Source organism: Chaetura pelagica, unplaced genomic scaffold (genome assembly GCF_000747805.2).
Source record: "Chaetura pelagica isolate M959 unplaced genomic scaffold, ChaPel_1.0 scaffold72, whole genome shotgun sequence".
Lineage (NCBI taxonomy): Eukaryota > Metazoa > Chordata > Aves > Apodiformes > Apodidae > Chaetura > Chaetura pelagica.
The window spans coordinates 2716919-2734847 of NW_009952560.1; the positions used below are offsets into that span (position 1 = coordinate 2716919).

At 41.4% G+C, this 17929-nt stretch overlaps 1 protein-coding gene across 1 annotated transcript in view; it reads right to left on the reverse strand.

The window, feature by feature from the left end:
• Positions 1-103: 103 nt before the first annotated feature.
• Positions 104-17929, reverse strand: part of RAD51C (RAD51 paralog C) — a 19820-nt gene continuing 1994 nt past the window's right edge. Inside the window, exons 3-10 of the mRNA XM_010009120.1 lie at positions 16919-17175; positions 16453-16619; positions 15026-15159; positions 12386-12517; positions 10100-10166; positions 6432-6492; positions 3805-3865; positions 104-205 (exon numbers count right to left, since the gene is read on the reverse strand). Of these exons, the coding sequence (XP_010007422.1) occupies positions 104-205; positions 3805-3865; positions 6432-6492; positions 10100-10166; positions 12386-12517; positions 15026-15159; positions 16453-16619; positions 16919-17175 (981 nt within the window). The remainder of the gene's footprint in view (positions 206-3804; positions 3866-6431; positions 6493-10099; positions 10167-12385; positions 12518-15025; positions 15160-16452; positions 16620-16918; positions 17176-17929) is intronic.

A 17929-nucleotide genomic window follows, 5' to 3' on the forward strand; every position in this document is an offset into this window, starting at 1 on the left:
AGGAATGAAGTTCAAGTCTCTCAGGCTGCTTTTGATTGCATGTTCACTTTGCGACTCTTCTCACAGAGGACACATTCTTTAAGCTTCCACTTCTGAATCCCTCTTACTTGTCCTCTTCTCTCCGCGGCCGCTTGCGAGGGTTCCTGCTGGTGTCTTCTGCCTTGGGAGGGAGAGCTGGAGGCTGCACATCTCGGAAACCATGAGGCTGTGATGTATAAGCAAAATCATGTGACACTTCTGGGGATATAAAGCATGAGTAACTGGTTCCCAGAAGATCAGAATAAGTTATGATGCTGTCATTTATTTTAGGTGAGCGGCCACAAAACGTTTATAGACCAGGCTAAGCTCACACCTGCAAGCTTTTCAACAGACTTGCCAACTGGAAACTGGCTCCTCATTTTGTTTTTTAAAGATATTTTATTTTCACCACCCCAGCTATCATTTTCATGTTACCACTAATAACCCCTGTGGCTATGAAGGGCTGCTTCTCTGTAAATTAACTTATGTTGCCAATTTAAAGAATTTAAAAGCCAAATCCTTCAGCCCTTACTCAAGCTCTGCAGAAACAAGGAGATGACTGGATTAATTGCTGCAGTCATTTTCAGACACAAAACTGTGACTTTCTAAAACCTAGGGTATTCTTGTTTCATGCATCTACTTAATGAACTGAAAACATCAATGAGACATTGTAAGAGAGCATATCTGAATCAGTCTCTAGACTGCAGGGACTCTCTCAGCATAGTAATTTATGGGACACAACGGGATGAGAACCTTTACCTGCCAAAAACTAAATGTAGAAGGGAAAACGATATGCTTCTACCCAGCAGAGAATTTAAAGTGATCTGCTTGGCTTAGTACCATTCTTATTTTCTGTTACCTTAGCTCATGATTCAATGATTTTAAATGATTTTAAAATATGAAGGATCTGGAAAATCAGTTAGTTAAACATGTCACCAATGCAGATGGAGGTATCTGAGATGTTCTGTGAAGCCTGCAACTGTCTTCCTGTCTCCAGACAAATGCTGTGCAGGGAGCACTGCTGACAGCTCAGTGAAAACTCTCACTGCAGTGCAGGCTTGGAGAGGAAAGGGGGTTAATCACAAAAAGAAAGTGCTTTGGGGATCCTAAATGCTCAGGTAGAGACAATGTGGGGATGAGAGAATTTCAGGAAAGCTGACATTTTAGGTTGCTGAAGTGTGAAAAAGCAGGCAGAATTACTATCAGACGTAGCATGTCCCATGCCAAGATCAATCCAAAACAAAGCCCAATTAAAAATAGTTTGCTTAAGTCTCCCATCTCTGTATTTCTATTTCTAAATGCCTCACCTCACACAACCTGCTGTTTTTAAAGGAACAAACAGCATGAAATGCCACAAGGGCAGAATTTGTGCAGTCCCTCTGCTATTATAAGCAACTCAAGTGTTACTCTGAAGAGCATAATGGGGAATCTTCAAGTTTAGTGTTTCACTGCTGCTTGTGTCCAATTTCTGCCATTTCCCTTAGGCACATAGGTGGATCTGTAGCCAAGAATCCACTTAATCCAGCATGCTAGACTCCCAGTGCAAGCATTCCAATGGTTGTAAGACCAGAACACGATAAAACAGGCTGTTTAGTATGGATGCTTTGCATTTAGTTAAAGGCATGTACTTTCTGGGCATAGAGCCTTGAAAATACAATAATTTTGATGTTGTGTCTATTTGTGAAACTTGTTAATCATTTTTAGATGGTGAGAACGTGGCTAATGAAACCAAGGACCTAAAAAGCTCAGAGGGTTTAGGATAATTTTGAATTTTCTTTAGTATTTCCTGGTGTCTATAGTATTCATCAAGATTGACAAAAGTAGATGGCTTTATTACTTGAGCAGTATTCTCACTGCTAGTCTGGCAGACCCTCCAAAGTTCAGGGAAATACTGGCAATTCCCACCCAGAATATATGTTCTGGGTCTCTGTCTTTCACCATGAAATAATCAGGTCACATTATCTGGGAAATGTAGGTGAATCAGATGATCTACTTAATCCCTTGTGCATAAGTCAATTTACATTTCTATAGCCTGCATTCAAGAATGAATCCTTATCAGCCTGTGAAAGAAACTGTCTCATTTGAAAGGTGTTCCACAGCTTCCAGACTGCTCAGTGGTGACTGACTTGCCAGGAGGCTGGAGAGGACACAGCTGAAGAGAACTGGAGCTTGGTCACTTACACACTTGTCCCTCAGCTTACAGCTTGTTAGTGGTACCCAAGTATCTAATTTGCATAAGCCTCAACATCCTTGAGGATCTAGGCTTGAGGAAATTATTTTTAAATTTTTTTTTGGTATGCTGGTTATACATAGATGTGCTGGATCAGATTTGGAAACGCTGAACATATATTTACATCTCCCAATTTAACTATGGAAATGAGAAATGATAACAGCAGACTCTTGCCATCAGAACTGAATTTCATGAAAGAAACAGGCATGATACATTTTTTTTTTACTTAAAGAAATGTTCTGCTGCAGCAGCTCAACAGGATTAAGAGAAAAAAAACAACAGGGATAATCTTAAATTTGTACTAATCTTTGATTAGGATACACTCTCAACTGTATTTCAAGATTGTGTGCATTCACACAGAAGAGGGCATAGCTGTTTTATAATGCATATCAAACTGAAAAGGAAAGCCAATTAAACTGTCTTAAGATAAAATCCATCTGTTTGTCAGCTGGAGAGAGAGGGCTGCACACTCACATCACATGATCCAAACAACCTTGGGATGTAGTCCCACTTATCCTTCCAGTTTTTACAGAACTAAGAACATATATGTTTTTGCAGTATTTCTTCTGTCCAGGTGAATATATTTAGGAGTGACAGAAATCTGATTTCTGTTCAATAGTTTGAAGATCTCATCTTATGGCAGCAGGAAAATCTGCAGTAAATGCTATGGCAACGTGTTTCCATGAGGACACATAGCAAATAGTTATGGCAAGTACCTATGTATCTGACATTTCAAGATACAAGAGTTGAGTGGTGAGGTTTTTTTAAACCTAATACAGCTTAGACACTATGTATTCTCATTAATATGTATCTAAGCATGCCACAAAAGAAAATAATCACAGGATTTCACTAGGGATGAATAAGGACTCCAGCTATAAGCTGGGAACTCCTCGTCTGATAATGACAGAAGAGAAAATCTGAATATATTGGCTGGTGATAAGGCCACTGGTAGGATGGAACTATGAAAGAGATAAATACAGTGTAGATTTTATTAGGCAATGCACTTGAAGGAGAGATGTGGAAACATGTATGACACAAAGCACTTCTGAGACCTCTGGAATACCATGTAGGAATCTGGTCACCCTTGTCCTAAAAAGAGAAACTTAACTGGACCAGATGCAGAGAAGAGCCACTTGGGAAACAACAACCTACCTGACAAGGGAGAAAACAGCTTGGCTTGCTCAAGTCTCCCAGAATGAAGGCTCAGAGACTGTATGATTGTTCTCTGTAATTGCACTTAGGCCAAAAATTAACATCAAGGGCAGATGAACTAAGCAGTACTAGCAGCAGAACAGATGGGGAAAGACTGCCTGTAAATTTGGTCTGGAATCAAAATGTTTTAACTGTAGAGGACTAACATGGGTCACTTTGCTGAAGAGCAAAACATTCATAAACCTGAAGACATCCCAGTGTTCATGGTTACTTGCAGAAGGCAGCTGAAACGCAACACTAAGAAAGCAAACAACATTCTCAGATTTGTCTAGTGTGTCTGGAAATTCCTTTACAGCTAAAGATTTGCTCCCACCTCCCTGTCTCCATCCCAAAATAATACTGACTGTTATGCAATATGGGATGGTTGACTCCTTCTGACTCGGTGATTTGTACAACGTTGCCAACCTGGTTAAACAAAAAACAGTGAATTATAATTAGTGAATACAGTAATAAAACATGGAAGTAACCCAAGTTTCCCCACAATCATGGGGTAGATGACCAATGGAATTCTTATTTATGTATTTTCATATAGGTCACTTAAACTGTTGATGCCAAATTCCCACCCATACATGACCTGTCAGATCAAATGTAGACCTACTAAAAAGAGTGAATTATTAATTAGCCTTGTCTCATCATAGTATTTTATCACATTTTTGGAACAATATTCATTATGACTTAATTCCAAATGCCATTTACTTAAAATGCAAACAAAAAAAGGTTTTGAGCACAACTCTTTTCCACTCCATTAAGCAATCATTTGTTCGTTGACCTCTCAAAATTGGATGATATCCTCAAGAATTCAGATACTTCTAGGGAGTTGTTTTTTCTAGAGATTTCACAAGCCTGTCAATATAACCTAGAGGCTGGAGAATGAGGTGTTCTATTTATAAGCCTGACCTTGCCACTGACATACAGCATAACCTTGAGAAAATCGTTTCTCCTCTGTTTCTCCTCTAACACTTGGATTTTGTGCATTTAGACTCCAAGCAGTGCATCTTGATTTGTGCTTATACAGCACCTAGCCAATAATATGCTTGTATAAATAGATCAAAGATTACAAAGCAGCTCAAAAGCTTATGTTGTTTTTTTTTCAACCAGTCCCAGGGCTGCTTGTCTGCACCATGCCCACCTTCCCAGAACTTACACTTACGGAAAACCACTTCAGGATGAGTCCTGCGGCCTGCATCAAGACACCCTGCCAAAGATCCTATTAATTATTTTGGGTGGGTTTTGTTGTTTTTTTTTTTCCCTCCCTGAGGTGCCATTCTATTAGAGAGCACGTAATTACAGCCTGAGGAACACTGCCACTTTGTATTAGCTACACAGGGAATTCCTCAGAACATTGAAGTGGTGGATTATACTTCACAAAACAGCCTCAATCCCAGGCTGCAGAAGCTCTGCTTTTACCAGTGCTCCACTGGAGCTCTGCTCAGCCTCTGACTCAACAGGATCCTTCCTCAGAGCAATGAGAACCCTGAGCATTAAGCTCAGATATTTTCAGTAGCAGAAAGAAAAAGACAGGTATCACGTTGGGCCAAAGCACAATTTAAAAAAAAAATTAAAAAAGGCAAATGGATTCTCAAATGTTCATCTCTGTGCTTCAATAACCTCATATAACAGCAAGAAAACCATGATGGATCATGAGGTAGAGGTCCATGTAAATTTGCAACAGAATCTAGATATTTCTGCTCTTTACAGATAGGCAGTTGTAATCAGAATTGCTTCTGCAGGCCCTGCTCCCTGCATACTTAGCACAGTAAATAAAAAATGCTTGTCTATTTTTGGCTTGCTTTCTGGAACCTGTATCCACAACCTTCCTTGCTGTGTTGCAGAGGAAAAAAAGTTTACTTTTGATATATAAAATTAACTTTTGTTCACTCTGCAATCATTATGTTGATGCAACTTCTCTCTTATAAAGGCTGTTAACTAATCAGTGATGTTAATCTAATTCCAAATTAAACAGCCTGCTGTAATCATGCTGCATTGCATTCAAACTTAGAATATGAAAAACAAAACTCTGGAAGAAAGTGTCACTGCATTTCTCTTTCAACTTTAACAAGCAAAACTATGCACAACAGCATTCCAGTAGCAGTTTTGCTCACTGTTTGCAGAAGATTAGGGAATTGAAGCAAGGCTTCTTTATCTCAGATTCCTGCATTGTGATACTTCAGACAAGACAAATTTAACTGACCAGGAAAGAGAAGTGAGCTTGCAATACTAGTGAAGAAGGGAAAAAACAACCAGGAAACAGAAAGGATCTCATTGCTACAGACAGAACTTCATACTATTTTTAGAAGGGTCATCCTCATTCTCATTTCTTTGGGCTTCTAAAATAATCCTCCATAGGTCAGCTCTGCACTAGGAGTAAGTGCAGCTCTTTTTCTACCCCTCTGCACATCATGTGTCTGCACAGCTGCCCAGTTTTGCAGCACCACCCTGCTGCATTCAAAGGCAGAAAGGTCCAATGGCTGCCACTGAAGCTCAGAGGCCTGTCTATGGTCTGTCCTGAGCATCACTATCTGAGTGGAAAGCCTTCTTCAGCATCTTTGGCTTTGAATTCACTGGGGCCTAAAAGACTGAAGCAAAGAAATTCTGCTCCTTTCTACTTCACTTACAAAATGCAGGTAGTTAAGAAAATTTTCTACTTAGCCACAAAATCCTAAATTCTTGTGTCTGAGCCACTGCCAACAGGGTATTATATTTGGATGAGATGTGGCATCTTGTCAGAAAGGCCAGCACTGCAGCAGGCTGGCCATGGTGAGGAGGAGAAGCAGGACAGGTCAGCCCATGCTGTCTAAAGCTGAACTAGAAAGCTGCTTCTGAGCCCCAGTAGCCTGGACAAGGCAGACCAAGCCCAGAAGCCAAATTCACATTACTGCTTGGCCACTAGAGCCAGTCTGAGAAAGACCAGCCCCCAAATATAACACCTATCAGTAGCACTAGGTACCTCATGCCCTACATTTTCACTTACCTCTGGGTGTTGTCCCAGTGAAAGATTAAACGGACAGTAGCAGCATGTCCCCAGCTTTCCCCTGGGTGACACAAAACAAAATGACATTTTATTTATCTCCTATAACAGTGGAATCATCAGTAAACTGAACTGAAATTAGACCACCAAGATTAAAATATTTATACCTTTCTTGCAGTAATGAATCACATCCTGAACTGAAATTAGACAGTCTTAAAAAAAAACAACCCACCAAGATTAAAACATTTATACCTTTCTTGCAGTAATGAATCACATCTTTTTCTTTTTTATATGTGCAAGGATTTCACAACTAGTTTATCAAATATCCTGAGACAAGTAACCTCAGTACTCACTGTGTTTTATAGAAAGCTTGATGCAATACTTCCATGTTTGTGGAAAGATTTTTATATATAATTTATAAAGGACAGGTACTAGACAAATCTTGAAAACAGAGGCAGCATGAAGAAAAGATTTTTCTAATTACTACGGAAGAAGTCTAGTGAGTATGTCTAAATCCTACTTCAAAACTGTGATATTCTCTCTCAGGCATAATTATGAGCAAACATCACTCCCTTTGGGATACAAGCTTTGGGAGAAAGTCAATGATTATTAAAGTATTAAGGCCCCTGAAGCAGTCTTCTGCTTCTGACAGCAAAATGCAAAAGAACACAACTGAAAGGGTGGGGGAACGTGGTGGAAAAGGAGGAGAGAGGGTTTCGATTGATATCCTACTTCAGGGGAAACAATCCTACTGTTTCAGTTGACACCTGACCACAAGCTCAGTCAATTTATAGACAGTTTTATTGGATGTTTTTCTCTGTTTATCCCAGGAGACAGTCAGTAGTCCAAAGATGGATGGCCTTTTAAAACAGTCACTTTGGTTTAAGTGCTGCAAGCCTCTCCTATTCACCTGCACACAGCTCTCTAACTTCTGAAGTGCTTGTGGGTCTCCAGCATGTCCCAGCCCAACATGCCCCACCTGCTCTGGGATTTATATAGCACAGAGAAGGAAAAAAAATTAGTCAACTGTAATGAAGACCCAGACCCTCCAGACATCTTGCCAGACCTTGCTCCACTATATCTAAGTTGAAATTAAAGATTTTGGCTATCAGATAAAGTTCCAAGTCAGAGATTAAAACACATTTTACAATAGGTACAAATTCCACACCAGAATGTGTTCCAATTGTATAAAATATGACAGAAAAATGCTACTATGAAATGAGATATTTCTGAGTTAAACTGGCTGTAGATTAATATTTGACCTCCTTTCTAAATATATCCAGTAGAAATGTCTAGGAACACCCAGCTTAGCTATCACTAGTGGAAAAGAAAGCTGTTGCCTTCATAAAGCTCTTGACTTAATACCTTGCAGCATCTGTGCTTTTTTTTTTTTCATAATTAAGAACCTCCCCTCTGCTAGGAAGTGGAATAAGAGTTTAATGTGCTTGTGAAATCTTAGAAAAGGCTGTTTCTAAGGCTTCCCATTCAATGGGGAAAAAACCTATTTAGGTGAGGCAATAGGACAGATTTCACTTGGAGTTTTGCTGCTGGCCCTTCCCTCAACAGTTCCTTTGGTTACAACCAACCATGGAGGAGCAGGAGGCTCTTTAGCCTCTAACATCAGACTCTTGAAACAGCTTCTCTTCAGAGTGGGTCATAAAAATAGCCTTTAATCCACCATCTCAATATGAATCTATGGAATCTATAACCTATGGAATAAATTCACATATTGGTACCACTCTGAAATGCTCAACCTGAGATATGGCTGTTGAGGATGAAGGGAATATTCTCTTAGCTTAAATATTTTACCAACTGGTGCAAACTTCCATTTTTGCAGGAGTACTCACTACAGTGTTAAACAATACTACGTGGTTACACACACATTCTTCTGAGAGTCACAGTTTATGGTCAGTGTGAGGTTATGTCAAATTAAATGTTTGTAAAAGACAATACGCACAAGACAATACATGGTATCTTTGAATTATAACCTACTTTTTTACTCTCCCTATGGCACAAGAGCTCACAGACAATGCTGGCTATTAAGAAAAGACAGCATTTATTAGCTTGAATTGAGTTTGCAGCCAGAAAGGCTGCCAAAAATAATATAGCAGAGATCAAGAGGCAAAAATAACAGAAAGGGTCAAATACCGGAAGCTGGGACTTTATCTGCCTGCACAGCTCAAAATTCCACATTCTTCACATTCTCAGAGGAGATGGTCTGTAGTTGTTCATTTTATCTTACATCTGTGCTGAATGTTCAATGCCTGTACAGACACTGAGAACATCTTTGCCTTTGTCCTGTCCCCTTCTTCTCCCTCCTCTCCAGAACAAGGGAGTCATTACTTACTTCACAGGAACTGAAGCACTGGGCAGAAAATTTGTGCCCTTTAAGTGCATCGTAAAATAATATCAAGTTACAACCTGAAATAAGATTTAACCAGTGAGCTTTTTCTTAATTTGTCACAATCTCTGCTTCAGAAAAACTGATCCATTTTCCCCTGAGACTGCAGCAGAGGAGTCTGTATGAGGTACTCTGCTCATTACAGGGCAAGATTGAGCAGCCTGTAAAAAACACTTAAACTCACTATGGGCAGGCTGTGCTTGAGGATCCCACACAGAACTTCCCTCTACATTATAACTGTAGAGAGCAGTGGATAGAGACCTCCAGCTATGCAGCAAATATCAAATGCCTTTGCAAGTAATTAATAGAACATGTTCAAGTCTAATGACAAAATAAACAATCTAAACTATTCTGGAGAGGCACTGAATGATTCTCAGGGAATTTAGGAAATTGCAGCATAGACTGAGGTGTGTAACCATTAAGCTGTTTTTTCCTGTTAGTGCTTTAATTTGTTCATCACCATATTCCTGCTAGAGGTTTACTGTCCCCAGGTCCACACATTTTTTGGTATGATTATTCACTGTCCAATTTCAGTCTAGATTAGCTGATTTATCAGAGGTTTACTTATTATTTAAACAGCTCAAGCTTACCTGGCCCACTTTTGGCAGATATGGATTGAGAGACAATCACATAAACAGCTCAGCCAGCACACAGGATGTGGCAGTGACCTCCAGGAGGGGTAGTGCCCTCCTTAGCTGACACCACTGCAGCTGGAATAGAGGTAACTCCACAGCCTGGGGTCCTCAGGGGAAGGCTGCAATACATGAGCTGCATGTCTCAAAACCTAGTTACTCAGAGAGTACTTAGTACCCAGTGCTTCCCCTAAAGAGTGAGTCAGTCATCTTAAGGGATACTGACAGATATAGTATCAAGTTTACTATTTAAAACTTTGGTTTAAAAAGGGGGGAAAAAAAATCCAGCAACATTCTCAGTTAGTGAGTTTCTGCAAGCTGCAAGTGTCATGGCTTTAAAAACTATTTGTAATCCCTTTTCAAGACTCTTAACCAGGATTCTAACCTGCACACTATGTTTGAATTTAGAATAAAATTTGATAGTTGCTTGTTATAATCACAAGGCTGACACAGAAAAGCACTACTGGAGGTTCCACCAGGCTTGCAGTTCCAGATGGGTCTAATATTTTCACCCTGGGTTCTGCTACACTGCAGAAATTCAGCAAACAATTTCCTTTTCCTTGTACACAGTGACAAAAGAAAGGGAGTCATATGTTTGAAGAGTAACTCAGTTTTCAACTCACAAGCTAAACACCTACCTAAAGCAGGTACCAATGTGGACTGGGTTTGTCCAATCCTTGTTGTCATTTGATTTGTCAGAACTACCTAAAAGAGGAAACAGAACAGAAGAGAGGGATTTTTCAAAAAAGCTTTTACCAATAAAATAGTTTCTCAGACAAAAGTCTTGCCAATGGTAGTAAAGCCTCTGTATTTAGAAGAAGAAACTGGGAAGGTGCTTCTTCATTTTTCGACAGCCAAAACAAAAGAACCCTGCAAAATGTATTTTCAGATTTCTTTCATTCAAGACTTTAAAGAAACCTAAATTTCTCCCTTCCCAAGGGATGCAAACTCTACATAATAAGTATGTTCCACTGTGTTTGTACTAAAAACTGTTTGGATCTATATTTAGAGGCACGTGGCACTAGCCCTCTATAAAGAGATAGCTTTCAGTCACTAGCAGAAATGAACTCAGTGCTGCTGCTCAAAACATGCTGAAGCCTAGTGATTAACAGGATTTCTGCACCTTCTAGTCTAAAAATGTGCAAGTGGGTACAATACAAAGAATGAAAGTGAACAGACAGGGCGGGGGAGTGTTTTCGCAGCACGAATCACTCGTAGGAGGTTCACAGACAGTCTAGGTTAGATCCCTGGTAGAAGTGGGGGTGGGTGAGACAGAAAAAAGCCAGGAATATTAATCGTAAAGTTCATTAAAAATGAAAAATAATAATAAAAATAAATTGCGCTTCTCTTAAGCTCTGGGGGTTTTCATTGTTTGACAGGCTTGTGTGATTCTTGCTTGGTCAGAGGAGTGTGCAAGCAATTCTTCTGAGCACACGGGGCACACATCAAAACATTTACGTAGCTGAAAGCCCCAAGAGACATACTGCATATTTTAGAGAAGTAACTTATCATATATGGATGATAACAGCCCCATCTCACTGCTGGAGAAGGGCTGGTCTGGGCATCCTGGCACAACCCACTGAGTTCAGCTTTAGAAACTGGAGGAAGTTAGTGCCTACCATATTAGAGCATTCCCAGTGCCCAGCTTTGCTGCCCAGTGAGCAATCTCTGGCACGCAAGCTCAATTTAGACTGCTTGCAAGCTACAGGGAACTAACTTAAAAACTAACAAGGGCTACTCTGAGCTCAACCAGTTCAGAAGCTCTGTGACTGATTGCTTCTTTAGCAAGTATTTATTTAGCAAGCGTTTGTGCAAAACTGCTCACTTGTTCAATAGAAATAAGTCATGTTTCCCTTGGCCAAAGTAAGAAACAACAACTGTACAATGACAACTTCTCCTGCTCAAGGTCATCAGGTGGCTAATTCATGAGTGCAAGCACTCAGTGAACTGGAGGCTGTGCAAATCAAGCAGTCATGCCACATCCATCTCCCTTGGTGCCCACACTGGCAGGAAGAAGGTTCATCATTCATGTCAGGGTGAGGGAGGGGATGACACTTCCAGCAGTAAGATCCATCCCCTAATCCAGGGAGAACAGGCTCTGCTTCTTCCCTTCCCTTCCTGCAGCTATCAGAGGAAGCACAAGGGGAGGTTTATTTTTAGCACTGAGGAACAAAAGCCAATTGCGTGAGCGAGTTGTGGGTGACAAGGCTGCGAGTCACCTGGAAACAGCTACAGGCACAAGCACCATTTTGAGCCGGTGTAAGCTTCAAGTCCTGAACAAAGCTTCCCTGGGCTGTAAAAGACTTGCCAAAACAACTTCTGGGGCAGCTGTAGCTTCTGAGTGCCATCTGCTGGCTGCAAGGCCGCAGATCTGCTGGCCTCCATATTGGCGTAAATGACATAGAAACAATGCCCAGGAAGGAAGCTCTTGGGCTTCCAGGGCTGCCAGAACAGCCAGCCAAACTAGCAGATAAAGTGGTTTCCCTCCCCAAGAACAGTTCCTCCGCTAAGACAGTAGTTTATTTTTAAACAAAGAGTGGAAAATTAAGTTGGAGCTGCTAAGCACTCAGGTGTATTTTAATGTGTGCACTCTGTACGTAGATGTCACAAAGCAGCATGTCCAACCACATCATTAAAGAAGATGATGTGAAACATGACAAATGGATATGGTATCATTTAATTAAGATCCACAGGATGCTTTTAATGCAAATTTTACTTACTTTGGCATGTCTAGGAACTTTAGACCTTAACAGTGTTGTCTGTGCAATCCATCTATATTTACTAACCAAACTGGCAAACACAAACCTAGACAACATTCTTGCTGGTTTATTTTGCTACTTACAGCCTATCAAGAAATCCCATTTGCTTAATTCTTTTTATTCCAAAGGAGCATCTTTTGAGATTTAAACCTGTCCCAGACCTACCGCTGCTTTGTGATCATTGGCAATGATGATCAGCTGTTGTGCCAGACCGTTCAACAGCCTGGTCCGGAGCGAGAGGTCCTCAAAGTCATGGCGAAAGGGAAACGCGATTCCATCCACTACCACCAGTCGGACCTAAACGTGGAAGGAGAGGAAACATTACCATTTCTGTCCCACAAACCAATGACAAAAAGCAGGAAGACCTCTCTCTAAGTGCACTGGAACGTTTTGTATAAGGTGATGACAATATTTTAATCCATACTCAGATATGCACGGCAGCGTAACACCTGGTGTCTCTAAATAGATGTTGGAGACGAAAGTGCAGGGGAAAGAGCCTCAAGCTCCACACACACTAGGACACCTGCTAGGACACCTGCTAAGTGCAGTGATGCATTAGGCATGGACACATAGCTGCACTAGCTTAACCAAAGTGCTGCCCTAAGCTCTCCCATTAGGTAACTCAGCACAGAGCTGCCCTTCTGACTGTCTCCAGTTTGATCTCTGCAGCACTGGTACAGAATAGGAAACAACAAAGCTGGACTTGCAGTCTTGCAGAATAGAAGCTGGAGGGAAAAATAAAATAATTAAACATCAGAGATGCACTTCAATCAACACTCCGCAACCACTAATTTATTTCACCTTCTCCCTAAAAAAAAATCCAAACCAAAACCAGAATACATGCTCTCTGCAGTTACTTTTAAGAGAACTCATCAGGTTCTAAGGGTCATTATCAGCAATCTATCATAGAAATATGGATTTTAACAGATGCTTACAGATATTCTAGGCACTGTGCAATGGAGCTGAGTATCTGTCTTGCCTAAAGATGTTTGCTTTGCTGAATATTTTATTTTGTAGCAATCATTAGCTGAAGCTGGAGCACAATGCTGCTGCTGGCTCATCACCCTCAAGACACTATATAAACATTAGTCTGGGATTTTGATTTATCCTAACTTCATTTGCTGTAGCAGTTTTGGTGACCCTGATTGAAATACAGAAGGGAGATGGATGGTCTTGTAGTGTCTGCATGTTCAGATGTCACTCAAATCCTAGGTGTCTACAAGTTCTTGCACTAAAGCACAAGGTAACAAACTGGAAACAACACAAGAAAACCCATTTTCTGTATTATCGATTTAACTCATTAGTGGGAAGTTGCTTTGTGACTGGAACATACAAGTCTGCAGCAAAGTGAAATGGCCCTCCAACTAAAAAATATAATCTTAAATTGAAAAATATTATTAAATAGCTAGAATTAAAATAAGATATTCCTCTGATTTCCATCAGATGAATATGTCCAGGTAGGATGCAACTTAGTTTTCTCCCAGTTGCACTTGTTATAAAAAAACTAACAACTTCAAGTATTCAAAAGTAGGCTACATAGAGCTTGGCAACACGTCTTCTTTCCATCAGCTTGTCTTTAAAATACCTTAAAAAATTAGGCTTACTATGGCAAGAATATTTTCTTACATAGTCTTTTTCATATTATTGGTCTTTGAAATCCTATTACCAAGATCTCAAGCTAATTCATATTTCCAAATGACACTCTCTATGTCTGTCAAAAAAACCCCAAAACCTGCAGGTGTCTTGTGGTCCCAGTCTCAGCTCCAGGTCTGCACAGAAGGATAAGACTAATTTTAATGAGAGCTGAACTGCAATGAGCAATCTGTCAAGTCCCTGATAGCCTGTCCAAGGAATCACCAGAAGCTCTTAAGAGTTCTCCTGCAATCTTCAGCATCTCCGGCTCCAGGCCAAGCACAGATAATCAGCACAGATGGTACCAGAGAACTGCAGCCCAGTGTAACTGTGCTAATGAAGCCATGTTCTTTCCACAAGAGCAAACACAACAGGGCACCATTAGTACCTGGCAGAGAAGGGGAAATACCAGACTACACTGAGCAAAAGTAAGACTCCCATCTGCCCTTTCGAGAACATACCAGCTTCCAAAGATGGAAATGATGTGCACAAGACAATCTAATCAAACAACACTGATTTCTGCTCTGTTAGAATGAGGCACAAATCTCTTTCCCAAATCCCATTAGGGACTGAGCTGCTGTGCACAATCTAGAAATCTGGAAGTGGTGACAATCTGCCTCACAATAGCATTTTGACCCAAGAGTCAAACTGCAGGCTCTGGTTGCTTGTAGCAACAGAAAATATATTGGTAAGACAGGGAAGAGTCACTTGCTGGATTCCAAGATGGTACAGGGTGCTTCTGGTCCTCAGTGATCTTCTAGGACAAAAAAACCAAAGCCTCCCTGATCCCCCTGCACCATGGTCATCACAGCTCACTCAGAGACTGCTTTGTACCGCAGTTTTGTGACCATAACTGGGTTGCTGGGTTGCTGGTACTGGTTCCTTAACAACATCTGGCAACATAGATCCAGTATCCTCACCTCAAAGTAGAGACTCAGGATGATGGCAGCAATGGTAGCAAAAGCAAATGTCTCTCAGGAGTAAGTGGGACGGGAATGAGAATGCAAACAAACAAGAAAGCTTTGCATTTGTACTCTGACATCAGCCAATGTATTACTGCCAAGCTGATGAGGTACTAAGGTGTTACTCATGTTACTCTTAATTGTACCAGATTAGCAGCCCTAAAAAAACTTTACTGTGAAGATGAGTCATATCTTCTGCAATAACCCTTACCTTTGAATGCTCTGAAAGAAAGTCTGGGAGGAGATAGACCTGAGCAAGAAGCTCTACATAGTCACGGCAACGGAAGTAATATATGTGAGAAAGGATATTCTCAAGAGAGAAAGTCTCCAAAGCTTTTAGATCATCTGGAACAAATAAATATAGATTAATAAATGAGTCAAAAGTCTGCACTAACATATTGCTACTTTCATCATTCTGCCAAACTATGCCTTCCACATATAGCAACAGCAAAACCCCCAGAAACAGAAGCAGTCAAGGTGAAGCGTGTGGGAAATGCACCTTCCATCTGTCTTGAAAGTCAAGAAGGTGGTGAGCAGATGCTCTCTCAGCATTTGCACATGGGTACACAGGAACCTCCAAGGGAGTGCTCCAAAAATGAAAAATTTACTTCTGGAAAAAGAACTTGTCCAGTAAATAATTTTCAAGCCAGAACACCACCAGAGCACAACAGTGACTATTAATCATCCATTGTTTCACATACAGGCAGTAGCTCATTTAATATGGTGTCCTTTTACCTCATTCAAGAAGTTTGCTGCATAAAATACTCTAAAGCTAACATAGAAGCTGTGTCACTATCCCCAACACACTCATGACTTGTAGAATAAAATGCAACCTGGCTATATTGACCTGTTGAAGGAGTTGAATTCCAGCTACAGTTTTACAATAAGGCAGCAACACTGCCCTAAAAAAATCTGCCCTTCCTCTCCTCTTTCCCCAGCTGCTCTTCCTGTCTCTGCATTGCAGCACTTGATCTGTAAGCTTTTCTGACAGGGCTGTTTGGGTTTTGGTGTAAATGTGATCATCTGTGCTCAAAAAAACCCAGAAAAAGCCAAAAACCTCATATACCTTAAAACCCCACATACCTAAAACCCCTACAAATCACCATGTAGTAAAAGAGTGACAAGAACTATTATTGGGGCCTACAGGAAAGCTGGGGAGGGACTGTTGACAAGAGGGTGGAGTGATAGGATGAGGTTGATGATTTAGATTGGATAGCAGGAAGAAGTTATTTACTGTAAGGGTGGTGAAGGACTGGAACAGGTCACCCAGAAAGCTGGTGGAGGCCCCATCCCTGGAGATACTTAAGGTCAGGCTTGATGGGGCTCTAAGCAACCTGATCTAGTTAAAAAGGTCCCTTTGCATTGCAGGGAGGACTGGACTAGATGAACTACATGAACTTTAAAGGTCCCTTCCAACCCCACACGTTCTATGATCCTTAAGCAGATCAGCTCAGTGTGCTATGGCTCCACATACTGCAGCTCAGGGTATGGGACAGGTGGAAATGAAAGGCTGGCAGCAAAACTCCCTCAGCCAGCACTGCTGCTGAAAGCCTCAAGCTGCAGAACTGCAGCCCAGAAGACACTGGCTTCACTCAGGTTTGAGCTTGCCAGACTGAAAGAAACATCTCAACAACGTACCTTCTTCCTGATGAGCCTCAGCAATGAGCTGGCAGTGCTGCACACAGGCAGTGGCAATATCCACTACTCTGTCTACCATAAAACTTCCTTCAGTATCAATGAACACAGCTTCTCCAGCTACACCCCCAAAGCATTCCGGGATCTGTACATCTACTGCCAACTGCATGCTGCCAGGGGAAACAGGAAAAAAAGAGAATTACTCACATCATAAAGCTCTCAGCTCCCAACTCACTCCTGCAGTGACATTAAAGGTTGGAACAAATGATCCTTGAGGTCCCTTCCAAGCTGGCATTCTATGATTCTGCTGAGGAGTACAGAGAACAGGAAGCTCAATATCCATTATCATGATTATATTTATAAGGATCAGGGATTGCAGTCATGACAACAAGGAAAAAACAACTCTTTTCATAGTTCAGTTAAGCAAAGTGATTCTCAGTTGCACAAAAGTAATCTAAAAAGGAGATACCATAGCTGTGTTTTCCCAACTCCAGGTGCTCCACAGATCTCAGTGATTTTTGTTAGCTGCACACCACCTCCCAGAACATTGTCTAGTGCTGAGCAGAAGGTGATGATGAAGCCCTGGGCTTGCTCTTCTTCCAGCAGTTCCAGTGCTGTGCACTTCCTGGTGGTGCCTGACCCCCCAGCACCCTTTGCTGCATCCCCATGACATTCCTGCCTCACAACTTGTAATGCTTCCAGTGCCTCTTCTTTGGAGATTCCAACCTCTGGAAGAATCAAAACCACGGAACATGACTTTATTTTTACCAACAGTGATTCATTCAAAGTAAGGAGGGATAACTTTGTCAGAGCCTGACCATTCTGCACTGAATGTGGCATCATATTAATTTCATTTGAAGCAAAGGAGGTCCAGTAACAAAGGTCAGGTTGCAGACTAGTGACACCCACTCCTTGTCCTCTGAATTCAGAGGGTATTCCAGGGCTGAGGACCTTACACAGACAGTACCAGAGGTGAGGAACCTCCACATATCCTTGTGTGTCCATCTCTATGAACACATCAGGATGTTGCTGCTTCAAGACAAAACTACTGCTACATATTATCATAGATAATGAAGCTACCAATAATCAAAATAATGATACATTTCCTACAATGGCTGTGCAAAGCTTATTTTTGAAAAAGGCAACTTTCTGACTTCATACAAATTGACTTTGCTTAAGAAGTGTTGGGGAAAGAGGAACGAGTGACACAATCCTCTGGTTATTCTGTACCTCACATCTGATGCTCAGGGCAAGACGGGTCTTTTATCAGACTTCTCAGAGTGGTTTTTCACTTTCCTAGGCAGGTGTGAGTCAGTCACTATGTACTGGGGTGGGTCTCTCAGGGCTGTGCCCGGGGCTGAGCTCAGCCCCGCACCAACCGCCCCCTCTGCTTCACACGCACCGAGCATTTCAACAGCCCAAACCCTACTCAAACCCAGCCTCGCTGCTGAGCCACCGCGGAGGGGAAGGGGCTGGGGGG